The sequence below is a fragment of the Chiloscyllium plagiosum genome, chromosome 3, assembly GCF_004010195.1.
Source record: "Chiloscyllium plagiosum isolate BGI_BamShark_2017 chromosome 3, ASM401019v2, whole genome shotgun sequence".
Classification (NCBI taxonomy): domain Eukaryota; kingdom Metazoa; phylum Chordata; class Chondrichthyes; order Orectolobiformes; family Hemiscylliidae; genus Chiloscyllium; species Chiloscyllium plagiosum.
In genome coordinates this window covers 42,750,220-42,767,640 of record NC_057712.1, presented here as the reverse complement: position 1 = coordinate 42,767,640, position 17,421 = coordinate 42,750,220, and the positions used below count along the sequence as shown (strand labels likewise).

At 40.9% G+C, this 17,421-nt stretch overlaps 1 protein-coding gene across 6 annotated transcripts in view; it reads left to right on the top strand.

Annotated features, from left to right (window-relative positions):
* Nucleotides 1–17,421, top strand: part of dst (dystonin) — a 642,458-nt gene that overhangs the window by 395,107 nt on the left and 229,930 nt on the right. For all 6 annotated transcript variants that reach the window (XM_043681258.1, XM_043681269.1, XM_043681284.1 and 3 more), the window contains 3 exons: nucleotides 1,754–1,987; nucleotides 7,262–7,537; nucleotides 8,217–8,762. In XM_043681258.1, the coding sequence (XP_043537193.1) occupies nucleotides 1,754–1,987; nucleotides 7,262–7,537; nucleotides 8,217–8,762 (1,056 nt within the window). The remainder of the gene's footprint in view (nucleotides 1–1,753; nucleotides 1,988–7,261; nucleotides 7,538–8,216; nucleotides 8,763–17,421) is intronic.

Below are 17,421 nucleotides of genomic sequence, written 5' to 3'. Positions count from 1 at the left end.
TTCAAAGGACCATAAGATACAGGAGCAGAATTAGGTTATTAGCCCATTGATTGTGCTTTGCCATTCAGTAAAATCATGGTTGATTGGATAATCTTTAATTCTACTTGCCTGCCATTTCCACACAATTCTTGATTCCCTTCATTGATTAAAAATCTGTCTATCTCAGCCTAGAATGTAACTCACAGTCCAGTCTCAACAGCCCTCTGCAGTAAGGAATTACGTTACTCTCTGAGAGAAAACTTCCTCTTTATCTCTTGTCTATTCACCCTATGCGTGTCCCTCATGATTTTATAAACCTCTAAAAAACCAATCCTTAGCCTCTGATGCTCCACGGAAAATAGCCCCAACCTATTCAGCCTCTCCCAATAGCTCAGACCCTTCAACCCTGGCAACATCCTTGTAAATCTTTTCTGAACCCTTTCAAATTTCACAACATTTTTCCTATAGGAGGGAGACTAGAATTGAATGCAGTACTCCAAAAGTGGTCCTATACAGCTGCAACATGACCTCCCAACTCCTATACTCAATGTACTGACCAAACGCCTTCTACAACTCCACTGTCAAGAAACTATGAACCTGCACCCCAAGGTCTCTTCATTTGGCAAAAGTCCCCTGGAACCTACTATTAAGTGTATTAAGTGTTTCCTTAGATAAGGGACCAGACTAGTTCGCAATATTCTAGCTGTGGTCCAACTAGTCCCTTCTATAGTTTGAGCAAGACTTCCTGATTTTTTTTATCCCATTTCCTTTGAAATAAAAGCCAACATTCCATATGCCTCCTTTATTACCCACTGAGCTTTGATGCCAGCTTTTTGTGATTCATACACAAGGACTCCCAAATCCCTCTGTGCAGTAGTATTCTCCATTTAAATAGTATTCAACTCTTCTATTCTCCCTGCCATTGTGCATAATCTCACATTTCCTCATATTCTATTCCATCTGCTAGGCTTTTGCCCACTCACGTAACTTGTCTGTTCCCATCTGTAGACTCTTTGTGTCATCTTCACTGCTTTTTTGTGTCATGTCTTTATGAAAACTTCTGTGGCACTTTTGTGAAAAGAGCACTGGGGTTCTGGCATCCTGGGCTAATTTACATTTCTGAATAAACGCTGCTAAAAATAAATCATCTGGCCATTATCAATTGCTTTTTTTGTGAAAAACAGTGCAAATTAACTATTGTGTTTCCCACTCTACAGCACTTCCAAAGTACTTTATTTGCTATAAAGTATTTTGGCATGTGCCAGTCTGGTTCCTAGTAGGTGTTTAAATTTAGCCTTTACTTCTTTTGTTTAACAGAGACAGCTACCATTGGACAGAGAAAAAGGAGATTTTATCTCATTACACCATCCCCTCAGATGCATTGTTTGCATAAGAACAGAAGAATTAGAAGCAGGAGTAGGCCAACTGGCCTTCGAGCCTGCTGCACCATTCAGTAAGACCACAGCTGATATTTTCGTGGTCGTAGCTCCACTTACCTGCCCTCTCACCATATCTCGTAATTCCTTTATTGTTCAAAGAAAAATCTATCTTAGCTTTAAAAGTGTTTACGGAAGTAGCGTCAACTACTTCACTGGGCAGGGAATTCCATAGATTTACAACCTCCTGGGTGAAGACGTTCCTTCTCAATTTGGATCTAAATCTGCTCCCCCTAATTTTGAGGCTATGCCTTATTGTCCTAGTTTTACCCACCAGTGGAAACATCCTCACAACACCCTCTCAACTCTCAACTGTATTTTATTCTCGTGTGTTTCAGGCCTTACAGAAGGAAATTGAGGCAAACGCAGCCACTTTAGCAAATGTGGTAAATGCAACGGAACAGTTCTTAGAGAAGAACAGGGACAAACTCAAACCAGAAGAAAGAGATGCAATGGATAGGAAACTGAAGGACACCAAGTCAAAGCTCAATCAGTTGAGTGAGCAAGTGGATTCCAAACTCAAGAACCTGGACAATGCTGTAACGACTGCTCTCAAACAGGAGACTGAGAAGGTGCTGACGATTTATTTCTTCCTCATGACTATTGCTGAATTTGTCTTAACAGAGATTTCTGGATCATAGAATTAAATGTATATGACAATATTTAGAGTTTATTGCAAATAATCAAAGCTATTACCCAGGATGAGAAACAAAATCTAAGCGTTGTGTTTCAGAAAGTAGAATTCTTCTCCATGGAGCAGAGAAGGTTAAACTGAGACTAAATAGAGGTCTTCAAGATTACAGAGGTTTGATAGGATACTTCAAGGTAAAATTACTTCCCCTGTTGAGTGTGTTAGTGATCAAAGGCCACATATTTAAAATTATGGTTTGATGATCCAGATGGAAGATGAGGAGAAATGTTTCACTTAATGTTGGGATCTGGAGAACTTTGCCTAAAAATGCAACGGAAGCTAATTCCATGAAATGTGCAAGTTAGGTAAATTGCCCATACTAAGTTGCTCATTATATCCAGAGATGTGTAGCCTAGGTGGATTATCCATGAGAAATGTAGGGTTTCAGGGTTAGGGTAGGAGGGATGGGTCTGAGTGAAATGCCTTTCGAAGAGTTGGTGTGGACTTGATGGGCCGAATGGCTTACTTCTACACTGTTGGGATTTATGATTGTAGGATCCTATAAATAAATTATAAAGGAGTTGGATAGACACTTGAGAATGAACTTACGTGTTATAGATGCAAAGTAGATGTGTGGTATTAAACAAAGTCTAAAATCACACAATAAAGGTTTATAGTCCAACAGGCTTATTTGAAATCACAAGCTTTCAGAGCCCTTGCTCCTTCCTCAAGCAACTAGTGAGAGAGAATACATTAGATACTGAATTTATAAGTAAAAGATCAAAAGGTCGTACAACTTACGCAAACTTAGGTGGCTACTAATTGTTTAATCAGTTAGAACGGAAGTGCAGGTTTTGATTGTTTAATAAGTAAATCCCAGAATTTATTTTAAGACCTTGCCCCAAGATAACTTCAGGTCTTATCAGAATAAGGGTGACACCTCAGGTCAGACACAACAACAACAGATGAATGGACACTGTGCAACAATCACCAGACAGGGATATTCTCTCCCAGTGGGGGAACATTCAGTGGTCAAGGTCATTCAGCCTCAGATCTTTGGGTAAGCATCCTCCAAGGCCGACTTCAGGACTCGCAATAATGCAGAGTCCCCAACAGAAACTGATAGCTGTGTTCAGTACCCATGAGGACAGCCTCAACTGGGATCTTGGGTGACCCTTACCATGCTATGCACTCTCACATACACAGTCATATACACAGTCACATACACACACTGTCTCACACAAACACAAACAGAGGTAAATCCTAATTTGATATGTAACAGGCTTTTAAAGAGAGGTTAACTAGAGTGCAGGAGAGACATTTTCCTGTGAAAATGAGAGATAGAAATGGCAAGCTAGGGAACCATGGATGGCAGGTGAAATTGTGAGATTAGCTAAGAGGGAAAATGAAGCATTCATAAGGCAACTGATGACAGACAAAGCTTGCAAAGAATATAGGGAATGCAGGACCAATCTGAAACGAGGAATTAAGAGGGCTAAAAATGGTCATGAGATATCTTTAGCAAACAGGGTTAAGGAAAACCCCAAATCTTTTTATTCATATATAGGGAGCAAGAGGGTAACTAGAGAAAAGGTTGACCCACTTGACGACAAAGGAGGAAAATTATGTGTGGAGTCAGAGAAAGTGGGTGAGATTCTTAACGAGTACTTTGCATTGGTATTCACTGAGGGGAGGGGAAAGAGAGGGACATAATGGATGTTGCGATTAGGGATAGATGTTTGATTATTCTAGGTCAAGTCAGCATAAGAAGGGAGGAAGTGTTGGATATTCTAAAAGGCATTAAGGTGGACAAGTGCCTAAGTGCGGTTGGGATCTCTCCCAGGTTTCTGAAGGAAGCGAGAGAGGAAATAGCTGGGGCCTATCTTTGCAGCACCCTTGAAAATGGGTGAGGTCCCAGAGGACTGGAGAATTGCTAATGTTGTCCCCTTGTTGAAAAAGGGTAGTAAGGATAATCCAGGAAATTATAGACAGGTGAGCCTAACGTCAGCCTAGTGCGGTTGGGATCTCTCCCAGGTTTCTGAAGGAAGCGAGAGAGGAAATAACTGGGGCCTATCTTTGCAGCACCCTTGAAAATGGGTGAGGTCCCAGAGGACTGGAGAATTGCTCATGTTGTCCCCTTGTTGAAAAAGGGTAGTAAGGATAATCCAGGAAATTATAGACTGGTGAGCCTAACGTCAGTGGGAGGGAAGCTGCTGGAGAAGATACTGAGGGATAGGATGTATTCCCATTTGGAAGAAAATGGGCTATCAGCGATAGGCAACATGGTTTTGTGTATGTCCTACGAACTTAGTAGAATTCTTTGAGGAAGTGACAAAGTTGTTTGATGAGGGAAGGGCTGTAGATGTCATATACATGGACTTCAGTAAAGCATTTGATAAGGTTCCCCATGGTAGGCTGATGGAGAAAGTGAAGTCACATGCAGTCCAGGGTGTACTAGCTAGATGGATAGAGAACTGGCTGGGCAACGGGAAACAGAGAGTAGTAGTGGAAGGGAATATCTTTCCCCATGGTAGGCTGATGGAGAAAGTGAAGTCCAGGGTGTACTAGCTAGATGGATAGAGAACTGGCTGGGCAACGGGAAACAGAGAGTAGTAGTGGAAGGGAATATCTCAAAATGGAGACCTGTGACCAGTGGTGTTGGGACCACTGTTGTTTGTGATATACATAAATGATTTGGAGGAAGGTATAGTTGGTCTGATTAACAAGTTTGCAGATGACACTAAGATTGGTGGAGTAGCAGATAGTGAAGGGGATGTCAGAGAATACAGCAGAATATAGATTGGAGAGTTGCACAGAGAAATGGCAGGAGGAGTTCAATCTGGGCAAATGCGATGTGATGCATTTTGGAAGATCCAATTCAAGAGTGAATGGAAAAGCCCAGGGGAGAATTGGTATACAGAGAGATCTGCATTTTCAGATCCATTTTTCCCTGAAGGTGGCAACACAGGTCAATAAGCGGTCAATAAGGCATATGGCATGCTGTCCTTCATTTGTTGGGGTATTGAGTACAAGAGTCGGCAGGTCATGTTACAGATGTATAGGACTTTGGTTTGGCCACATTTGGAGTATTGCATACAGTTCTGGTTGCCACATTACCAGACAGATGTGGAAGCTTTTGAGAGGGTGCAGAGGAAGTTCACCAGGATGTTGCTTGGTATGGAGGGTGCTAGCTGTGAAGAGAGGTTGAGTAGATTATGAATATTTTCATTAGAAAGACGGAGGTAGAGGAGGGACTTGATTGAGGGCTACAAAATCATGCGAGGAATAGACAGGGTAGATAGCAAGATGCTTTTTCCCAGATTGGGGGACTCAATTACTAGGGGTCACGAGTTCAAAGTGAGAGGGGAAAGGTTTAAGGGAGATGTGTGTGGTAGGTTCTAAACGCAGAGGGTGGTGAATGCCTGGAAAATGTTGCCAGCAGAGGTCGTATAGGTGGGCATGATAGTATCATTTAAGATGTATCTAGACAGATACATGAATGGCAGGGAGCAGAGGGATACAGATCTTTGGAAAATACGCAACAGGTTTTGATAGAGGATCTGGATCGGTGCAGGCTTGGAGGGCCGAAGGGCCTGTTCCTGTGCTGTAATTTTCTTTGCTCTTTATTTGTTGTACACACACACACATACATACATAGTCTCTCTCTCACACACGCTAACACACACATGCTAACACAGACCCTCTCTCATATACACACACTCGCACTTACACTCACACTGCAATATACTCCCTCACACTCGCACACTCTCTGTCAAGCACACACACTCTCACATGCACATTCTCACACACTTATGGTCTCACACATATATGCTCTCACAGATATACTCGCTCACACTCACACATACTCCCTCTCAAACACTCTCTCTGTCTTTCTTTCTCTCCTCCTCACTCTCGCAGGCGCGTGCACACACAAATCTATAGAGCGAATTTGCAGATTCGTATTTGCAAGTACATTCTGTTTTTTTCAGAAAGCACCTGATCTAGACAGTCAGTCAATGTGGTATTTTATAAATTGCTACATTGGAAATAAAACCAGTCTGACTCCAGGTTAAGACACAGACAGACTCTAAACATGATCTCACACCTAAAATGCGTGGTCTGACCTGAAGTGTCACCCTTATTCTGTTAAAACCTGAGGTTACCTTGGGGCAGGGTCTTAAAAGAAATTCTGGGATTTACATATTAATCAATTGAAACCTGCACCTCTATTCTAACTAAAGACTTAATAGCCATCCAGGTTTGTTAAATACATTCGCATAAGTTGTATGACTCTTTGATCTTTTACTTATAAATTCTATGTCCGATGTATTCTCTCTCACTAGTTGCTTGAGGAAAGCTTGCAGTTTCAAATAAACTTGTTGGACTATAACTTAGTGTTCTGTGATCTTTTGCAAGCTAGTCCAACTCCGGCACCTCCACATCATGGCTTTCAAAAAAGAACAAGCCATGGCATCACATACCAAAGGACTTTATTTGTCATTTAAGTTTCTGTGACTCTAAATGTATAGTTAACCATAGTGGCTCCTCCTCTTATAATTTTTCTTTGTAGTAGAAATATACTTATTATGAGTATTGTGACATTGCCGCATAACTATTTGCCATGACTTATTGATCCATCCCCTAGGCTAGTATCCCAGTTCACTTCAGCTAGCTCAGCTTTTATAGTTGCTCTTTTCTCGTTTTAAAATACTAGTTTTGGATCCATCCTTCTCTCTTTCACACTGAGTGTAAAATTGTGGTTGCTGCTACCAAACAGTGCCTTTACTCTGAGATTATGAATTAATCCTTCTCATTACACAGTATCAGCTCAATATAATCTCTGGTTATTCCAGAATGTGCTGCTCTAATGAACTACCTTGAAAGCATTTTATTAACCCTTCATCGAAGCTATCATTGCCAATGTGAAATTTACATTTTAGTTTAAAATCTCTCATAATGTCTGTTGTCTTTTTATCACAAGCCTTCAATATTTCCTTCTTGTAAATTTTCTTGTACATTGTGTTTGGGGCTTGTAGACCACTCCAATTAGTGACTCCTTTCCCGTACTATTCTGATCTCCAAACAATCTGCTTCTACATTCTGATCTCCTGAACCAAAGCCACCACTAATTATTGAATCTAACTTAACATCTGATTTCTTATTTTAAACAACATTTTGAAATGCTTAAAGATACTCATTGAAGTTTGGTTTACAGGCTGCAGTGGTTGAACAGTTAAAGGAGAATGAGAGTAAAATCCAAGGACTCTTGGGTTGGTTGTCAAATATAGGACAGGAGCCAATAAGTGAACAGAAAATAAAAGAGACATTGCAACAGAATGGCAACACTATTTTTGTGGATGGACTGAAAAGTCTGGAGAATGAGGATACAGTGAATGGAAACCTACCTCAGGACTTGAGTGAGACCAAAGCAGACAAAGCAATGGAACCAACAACTGATGGGGATTTGAATCTTCAGTACCAAAGAGCCAAGGTACAACTGAAGTTCTTTCGACTATTTAAAGTTAATGTCATGCTTTGTGCAGCATTGATTGAAAATCTGATGTTCATATGAACATGGAAATTTGTTCATTTTGAAACCATTACATGAAAGAGTTGGTTAACATAAAAGTCTTCTGTATCTACTCACAAGAGACTGGAAACAGTAGTGTCAGCCTTGGTCCAGTGAGTAGCACTCTTGACTTAGAATCAGAAGATTGGGGTGAGTTCGGATCCTGGGACAATGCTGCACAGTCAGAGATACTGTCTTCCAAATAACTTGTTAAGATTGAGTTTTCTATCTGTCCTTTGGTGGATGCAAAAGATCTTTTGGCTGATATTTTGAAAGCAAGCAGAGAAATTCTCTCTGGTATCTTGACCAATATTTATACCACAATCAACATTACTGAATCACAGATGATCTCACTACTGTTTGTGGGAGCTTGCTTTGTGAAAGTTGGCTGCTATGTTTCTGATGTGTGATATAGATTACACTTCAAAAAGTCCTTAACTGAGTTCAGAATTGTGGGGCATCTACAGGTTATGAAAGGTGATTGATAGATAGATGCAAATCAATTGTTCTTTGGTCTTGCATTGAGTATTTAATTTGTTTTAGCGTAAGAAAACACTTATTCACTTCATGATTGTTCATGATATGGTTTTGCTTAAAACAGCTTCATCACCAACAAGTTATGTCACAACAACAGTCCTACATTATATCGACACAGTCGGTGCAGGATTTCCTGAAGAAGCAAGGCTCCAGTATTTCTGCAGAGGAACGAGAGAAGTTGGAGGAGGACCTGAATAAGTTGAAGGTTCAGTATGAGACCACACTGGCCCAGTCAGAAACCAGACTGAAATTGATACAGACTGTACAGGATGAGCTGCAGAAGTTTTCCAGCGATTACAACGAATTTGAAAACTGGCTGCACCAGTCTGAACAGCAGTTAGAGGATCTCCAAACCGGCGCCACTGAAGTCGAAACTCTTGTTGGCAAGCTGCAAAGACAGAAAAGCTTTTCTGATGACGTCATCTCGCACAAAGGCGACTTGCGGTATATCACCATCTCAGGGCAAAGAGTTCTTGATGCTGCTAAATCTTGTGGCAAATTGGATCTCGGCAAAGAGATAAAGCCATGTATTGACACATCTGCAACTTGTGATTTGGTGCAGAGGCAACTTGATGTGGCCAGTGACTCCTATAAATCGCTGCATTCAAAGGTAAGGTTTCCATTCAATCTTTTCCTGGGGCATGGTCCTTTTAAAGTCTTTGCAATTATTTTTACCTCCTGAATGTGTGCATGGCACAGCAAACCTTCATCCACTGAGTATATCAGTTGAACCAAGCTGGGAGAAGCCATCGGGTTTTTTTTAAAAATAGTTTCATAGGATGAGGACTTTGATGAGGAGGCCATACCCAAATGCTGTTGAACTGAATGGCTTGCCAGACCATTTCAGAGGGCAGTTATTAGCCAGCAACATTGCTGTGGTTCCTTTCCCTCGACTAGATAAAGAGATCCAAAGGGCAAAATGTTTTCATGCAGAGGGTGGTACGTGTATGGAATGAGCTATCAGAGGAAGTGGTGGAGGCTGGTACAATTGCAACATTTAAAAGGCAGTTGAATGGGTGTATGAATAGGAAGGGTTTGGAGGCACAGGTGCTGGCAGGTGGAACTAGATTGGGTTGGGAGATCTGGTCAGCATGGATATCTGGTCATACATCTCTATGACTACTGATTTCCCTTTATCAATCCTGCTTGTTATCGCCTCAAAAAACCAGTAATTCATTTATCAGGAATCATTTCTCCTGCATTTTTTTGACGTCTTTCTTTTTCAAATAAATGTGTCAGAATCTAAGGAATGCTGGTAAGTTAATAACAGTACATCTACTATCTCTGGAGCTAATTCCTCTAAAATTCTAGAATGTAATGCAACAGATCCAGGGAACTCATTGGCCTTTAGTGTCACTATTGGCTGGGCATACGTCACTCTGGTTTTTATACAGGACTAGCTTTGTTTTCATTGGTGAGGGAGAATCATGTTGCGTGGTGCCTTTAGCTCACAGTTTATCTCATTCCCAAGAGTAACATCATATCATAGTGTATACACCTCAGGCTTCTGTCCTCTAGACTTGTATAAATGTAGATGTAACAATCAAAGATTTATTTGTGAAGCTAATGATTCAGTACTTAAAGACTGAAAGTTAAATTTGTTTTTGGCACACAGACATTGTACCATACTCATGCAAAAGACATTCTGTGCACTGCAATGAATATTGGAAGGTAAATGTCTAGTTGCCTAGTCAGACTGGGATAATATTCATACCGTTTAACTGAATGCCGATCTCTTATTTCTAGACTGTAACCAATTTACTTAATCTTAATTAACCATCTCATGTTGAAGGAAGTACTTAGCATGAAGCAAAACATATACTCCGTATTTCCTTTGAAAAGGTTTTCAGTTACAGGATAGAAATCTGATTTCCTAGATGGTTTAACAAGACAGTAAAGGCTAAAATGGTGATGATTAATGATTACCTACTTTTAATTTGGTCTTGGCTCACTGAGTCAGAAAGTAGCAGGTTCAAGCATTCTGAAGAAGGGTCACTGGACTCTGCTTTCTCTCCACAGTTGCTGCCAATCCTGCTGAGTTTCTTCAGCAGTTTCTGTTTTTGTTTGTGGTAGTTTCAAGTTCCACTTCAGGGACCGTCAAACACAACATAGTGTTGGGCTTGTGGGCTTCCTTCAGTTGACTGTGAAGCTGAAAAGGCTCATCTGCCAAGCTGCTATTCAGTACATTGAAGTGGGAGTTTGCTGCATTGAGTGCAGTGTTTCACCAACATGTCATGAGGCTGTTCAAGAGATTATATAAACACACACTTCCTTTCCTTTCACATCCTCAAGCTGCAGCAGTTTCGAACAATATCTGAGCCCACTAGATGGCATTGCCTGATATGATAACCCAGCTTTCACCTCAATGTCTGCTTGTGGGTTTTACATCAACAATTAAAAATTAATATGTTTGCAAAAATATTCATCTGTAGAGGTGACCACAGTCAAGGCATTAGCAAGTGGAAGAAACACGCAGAATTGATGTTTACATAGATGATTTGGAGTTGGACACCACAAGTAGTGTGTTAAAATTTACTGGCGACACTAAGATGGGTGGTAGAGCAAAGTGTGCAGAGTACTGTGAAACTTCGCAAAGGGACATAGATAGTTGAAGTAAGTGGGCAAAGGTCTGGCAGATGGAGTACGACATTAATAAATATGAACTCATCCATTTCAGTAGGAATAAGAATAAAAAGGACTATTACATGAATGGTAAAAAAAAGTTGCAGCATGCTGCTGTGCAGAGGGACCTGAGGGTCCTTGTGCATGAATCACAGAAGGTTGGTCTGCAGATGCAACAAGTAATTAAGGCAGCAAATGGAATTTTGTCCTTCATTGTGAAAGGGATTGAGTTTAAAAACAGAGAAGTTATGTTGCATCTGTTTAGGTGCTGGTGAGGTCACACCTGGAGTACTGCATGCAGTTTTTGGTCTCCTTACTTGAGAAAGGATGTACTGGCACTAGCCAGGGTGCAGAGGAGATTCAATAAATTGATTCTGGAGTTGAGGCAGTTGGTTTATGAGGAGAGACTGAGTAGACTGGGATTATATTCATTGGAATTTAGAAGAATGAGGCAGGATCTTGTAGAAACATAAAATTATGAAGGGAATAGATAAGATAAAAGTAGAAAGGATGTTTCCACTGGCAGGTGAAATTCGGACAAGAGGGCACAGCCTCAAAATTAGGGGGAGCAGATTTAGGACTGAATTGAAAAGGAACTTGTTCACCCAGGGGGTTGTAAATCTGTGGAATTCCCTGCCCAGTGAACTGGTTCAGTCTTCCTCAGTTAATGTTTTTTTAAGGAAAGATAGAACATTTTTTGTACAGTAAAGGAATTAAGGGCTATGATGAGAGGGTGGTATGGCCTACTCCTGCTCCTCGTTCTTATGAATTTCCTTTTGTGGTTTAATTGATTCAATGTCCCACGCAGGATAATTCTCAGTCAAAAAGACTCAGATGTTTGTGTGATAGACAACTGTCCTTGGTGGTGAATTTGCCAATATTGGTTTGCAAGTGAACTTGACATCTCGTGAGATAGAAAACAAATCAATCTAAAGCTTCTGCCTGTGATTGCTCAGTGGGTCCTGTTGGAAAATTGCTATGTGTCAGACTCTCAGTGCATACAGAATCAGGATTAGGCATGTGGACCCTGGCATTACTGGGAAAGAAGCAAAAAAGCATGTGGCTTTCTCTGGGGATAAACAAAAAAATAGTCTCTAATGTAAATTGAGCAACAAAACAACTGCAATTATTTATGTTAATATAATGTTTGTAATGTAAGAAAACATACCCCAGTGGTCCCAAAACGAAAGATAAAGCTGATACAGATCCAAATTCAGGGCTGTTAGGAGAGCTGGCCAAAAGCTTGGCCAGTATGTTCTGTTTTAAGAAGGGTTTCAAGAAGAGGGAAAGCCAGGCGCTGAGTTGTTTCAGAACCTGGGAATGCCAGACCATTGTACCAATGTTGACAATGATTCGGTGAAGTTCATAAATAAGGGCAGGATTCGGCCTCTCAGCCCCTCAAGCCTAATCTGCCATTCTACAGGATCATGGTTGATCTGACCCTGGCCTCAACTGTTCTTCAACACCACCTCAGCTCATGAGCAACTCCCCGATATTTCAAAATTCTTTTTAAATACTTGAGTAATCTAACCTCCGCAACTCTCTGGATTCACTACCCTCTGGGCAAAGAACTTCCATTTTATGATGCTACCCTTATTCTGTAACTGTCTCCTAATTCAAGATTTCTCCATGAGTGGAAGCATCTTATCAATATCTATCTTGTTAAGCCAGTCTCAGAATCTTGTAGTTAAAATAATATTTCCCTTCCTCCTTCTAAACTCATGAATGAGGGCTGAATCTATTCAGCTGTTCTTGATAAACCAATGCATTCATCCCAGGAATCAGCCTAGTGAAACTTTTTACAACTGTATCCAATGTCAGTGCATCCTTTCTTAAATACGGGAATCAAAACTGTATAGAGTACTCGAGGTGCAGCCTTACTAATGCCCTCATAGTTGGAACAGGAGTTTCTTATTTTAAATTGAAATCCCAAGGCAATAAAGGTCAAAATTTCTTTGCTGCACCTGAATATTAACTTTCTGTACTTGATGCACACGGAAACCCAGATTATTCTGTGCTGTACATTTTTGCAATCTGTCTTCATTTAAATAACGTCTGCTTTTTGATTCTGTCCACCAAAATGTATGACCTCAAACATTCCAATATTAAACTTGATCTTGTAAGTTTTTTGCCCATTAACTAAACATTTCTATATCGCATTCTGGATTCTTTCTCACAATAAGCCCTTCTATCTAAGTTTGTACCATCAGCAAATTTGGATACTTTACATTCTGCCCATTCTAACTCATGAATATTGGTAGTTAAATAATTGACGCCCTAGAAGGTATTTTTGTGGCAGTCCACTCATCAAATCCAACCTGAAAAAGATCCATTAATCCCAGTTCTCTGTCTATTGTGAAAGGAGTTGGAGGTTGCAAAAGAGATGAGCATCCAGAATTTGAGGAGTGGACAGTGAGGAGGTACTGGTCAATGAGGTTACAGAAATGGTAAAATGTGTGGCCAAGAAAGAGTTTGAACATAAAGTTTGAAGACATAATTTCAGGAAGTTGCATGATGTGAAAGCAGAGCAGCGAGTACGGTTTCTTCATATTCATTTGCGTTGTAGGTGCTGCAGGCATGACCAATACATGTAGCACATCCCTAATTGCCCTGAACCTTGAACTGCATAAATACATGGATGGGGAAGGAAGTGCAGGAACTATGGGACTTTCGATTCCACAGTAATGAAAGAACAGCAAAATACTTTCAAAGAAGGATTGAGTGTTGTTTGGTGGATCACAGAAGGACATGGGATTTGTTTGCATCTGTTACTCTTGGCTTTGCTGATGATCGACATTGTATGTTTTGAAGGTGCTATTGAGGCAGCATGGGGAGTAGCAGCAGACCGTTTTGCATATGCTACACACTGGTTGGTGATGAAGCAAGTGAACATTTAAGTTAGTGGATTAAGTGCAGTCAAATGGGTTGCTTGGTCCAGGGTGCTTTCTTGAGTGTTGTTGGAGGTGCATGTCACCAGGTGAGTGGAGATTATTCCCTTGCACTCCTGACTTGTGTCTCATAGATAGTGGACAGACTTTGGAGAGTCAGGAGGCGAATGACTCACCACAGAATTTCCGGCCTTACACCTATTTTTGTGGCTGTAGTATTCATTTGTTTGATCTTGTCACATTTCTTATCAATGGAGTCTCCCACTCTCTTAAAGATGAAGACATCAGTGATAGTAATGTGATTAAACATGAAGGACAGGTGGCTTAGCATCTCTTCTTTGAAATGATCATTTCCAGGCACCAGTCTGGTGAGGATGGTTTCTTAATACTAATCAGCTGAGACCTGGCCATTGTCCAGATTTTGTTCCATGTGTTGCTTCAGCATTTGAGAAGTAACATATGGAACTAAACATTGGGCAGTTATCAGTCAATATCCCCACTTCTGAACTTGTGATGGAGAGAACATCATTGATGAAGTAGCTGAGGATGGTTGGGCCTAATAATTATACTGAAAACAGTCCTGCCATCATGCTCTGTGCCTGAGGTGATTGACCTACGGAAAACACAACCAATCTTCCTTTATGCACAGTATGACTGCAACCATGGAGAGTTTTCCCTCTGATTCCGTCTGATTGTTGGGGTAATTGGCACATTTGGTCAAGTGCATCCTTGATGATAACATGGTCCATTCACCTTTGGAGTTCATCTCCTTTGTCCATTTTTGGGCCAGGACAGTGACTCCTGTAGAACCCACACTGAGCATCAGTGAGCAGGTTATTGCTGAGAAAGTGCCACTTGATGGCACTGTTGATGACTACTTCCAGCACTCTACTAATAGAGATTGAGAGTAAACTGATAAGGCAGTGATTGGCCAGGTCAAATTTTACCTGCCTTTTGAGTACGGGATATATCAAGGCAATTTTTCTCATCGTTCGCTGGGTGCCACTGTTGTAGCTTACTGGAATAGCTTGACTAAGGGAGCAACTAGTTCTGAAGGTTATGTATGAGCATTATTGTCAGAATGTTGTCAGTGCTTGATGGTAATGGTAGAGTGGGAGATACATCAGGTTATGATATTATAGATTGAGGCTGAATACACTGCTGCTGTTGTTGACCCACAGCACCTTATGGACAGCTTGATTCAAGTTACTACCCCTTCTCTCAATCTGTTGAATATAAGACAGTAGTGGTGCTGCACAATTTGATCCCTAAAGTAAAAATGGAACTTTGCATCTACAAGGACTGTGTGGTTGTAGCTATCAGTACTATCATCTTCAGTGCATCTGTGACAAACAGATTAGTGAGAATAAGGTGGAGTCATTCTTCTTTTCTCTCATGTAACCATTCTTCTATTATCACATATTTGTGGATGGGAATATTTGTGGAGCCTTCTCTTCCTGTTAGTTGTTTGAATGATCCCATGGCTGAATGGGCAGGACTGTGGGCCTTGGATCCGATATATGGGTTGTGGGGTGGCTGAGTTTTGTGAATAACGTGCTTGACAGGAAAGATGTGCTTATCTGTTATACTGATAAATTAGCTCATGTAGAATGGAACCAAACTGGATAAGCTTTTGGTCTGAATGCTGGAAGTACTATCCTGAAATGAAATCAAGAAAGAGGTCTTGAACACAGACAGTAGAAACGTTTTTACAGGGTGAATTCTGAAGTCAGAGTTCAATTTGAGGAGTGGCTGAAGCTCAAACCACGTCAATATTGGAGGTTAGGTTGAATCATTGAAGAGAAAGTGAGGTCTGCAGATGCTGGAGATCAAAGTTGAAACTTTATTGCTGGAACAGCACAGCAGGTCAGGCAGCATCCAGGGAACAGGAGATTCGACGTTTCGGGCACAGGCCCTTCTTCAGGAATGAAGAAGGGCCTGTGCCCGAAACGTCGAATCTCCTGTTCCCTGGATGCTGCCTGACCTGCTGTGCTGTTCCAGCAATAAAGTTTCAAACTTGAATCATTGAATAAAAGCAAAGTGGTTGAAGGGGTATAGGAACAGAGTGGTAAAACTTGCTAAGAGGTATTTACTTGTGTATGATTAGTTGAACTGAAGGGCTTGTTTCGGTGCTGTAGTTTGCATGTGCTTCCAGAGAAGAATACTGTACAGATGTTTGCTGAGATTAATTTCTATTCCCTTCCTTCCTATTGCTTCTGAAGTTAAATTCTGTATTTTTAAACTTTACACTCAATTAAATGAACTACCAGGAACTATTCTCTGACCGAATTGTTTTCCTCCATTATTTAAAATGTGTTTTACTGTGTTTTTCAGTGTTGTGTCATTTTATATTGCTGTCTTTGATTTTCGCACATTGTTACTCTCAGGCACTTACCAATGAATTTTAAGTTTGTTGGAGAATGCTGGAACGCAATAACGAATTACTTAGCTTTTGACATCCGCCTCAAATCAGAACAGCTTGAAAAATGGTTTCATTGTTCAATGTTTAATTTATAGCTGCAATGCTGGCAAGCAGACATGTGGGAAACTACGGCCCATAATACTATTGGACTATGTTTTCTCATCAAAGTTTTCAAATAGCAGAGTACATAAACTTTGTTAAAGTATAATAAGGAATTCGCTATGCAAAATACAGAGTCAACATTCAGGTATAGCGTGAAGTTAGGAAAGAAATTGGTATGATAGCCATTTTTGCAAAGAGATTAAGTGCCATGAGTGATGAAATATTGTTGCAATTCTAAAAGGCTTTGCTGAGACCATGACTGGCCTGCACATCTACAAAAAAGCATATTTTTCTTGGAGATGTTCACAAAACTGAGTTCTGAGTTGAGAGGATTGCCTCTCAAGTATAAGGGAGACATTGAGCAGAATGGATCTGCATCCCTGGCTTTCAGAAAAAATACAGATACTACAATTAGAATCATAGAGATGTACAGCACGGAAACAGACCCTTCAGACCAATCCATCCATGCCGACCAGATATCCCAACACAATCTAGTCCCACGTGCCAGCACCCGGCCCATATCCCTCCAAACCCCTACTACTCATATACCCATCCAAATGCATTTTAAATGTTGCAATTGTACCAGCCTCCACAACTTCCTCTGGCAGCTCATTCCATATACGTACCACCCTCTGCGTGAAAAGGTTGCTCCATAGGTCTCTTTTATATCTTTCCCCTCTCACCCTAAACCTATGCCCTCTAGTTCTGGACTCCCCCACCCCAGGGAAAAGACTTTGTCTATTTATCCTATCCATGCCCCTCCTGATTTTATAAACCTCTATATGGTCACCCCGCAGCCTCCGATGCTCCAGCGAGAACAGCCCCAGTCTGTTCAGCCTCTCCCTATAGCTCAAATCCTCCAAATCTGGCAACATCCTTGTAAATGTTTTCTGAACCCTTTCAAGTTTCACAACATCTTTCCGAAAGGAAGACGACCAGAATTGCACGCGATATTCCTACAGTGGCCTAATCAATGTCCTGTACAGCCACAACATGACCTCCCAACTCCTATACTCAATACTCTGACCAATAAAAGAAAGTATACCAAACGCCTTCTTCACTATCCTATCTAGCTGCGGCTCCACATTCAAGGAGCTATGCACCTGCACTCAAAGGTCTCTGTTCAGCAACACTCCCTAGGACCTTACCGTTAAGTGCATAAGTCCTGCTTAGATTTGCTTTCCCAAAATGCAGCACCTCGCATTTATCTGAATTAAACTCCAGCTGCCACTTCT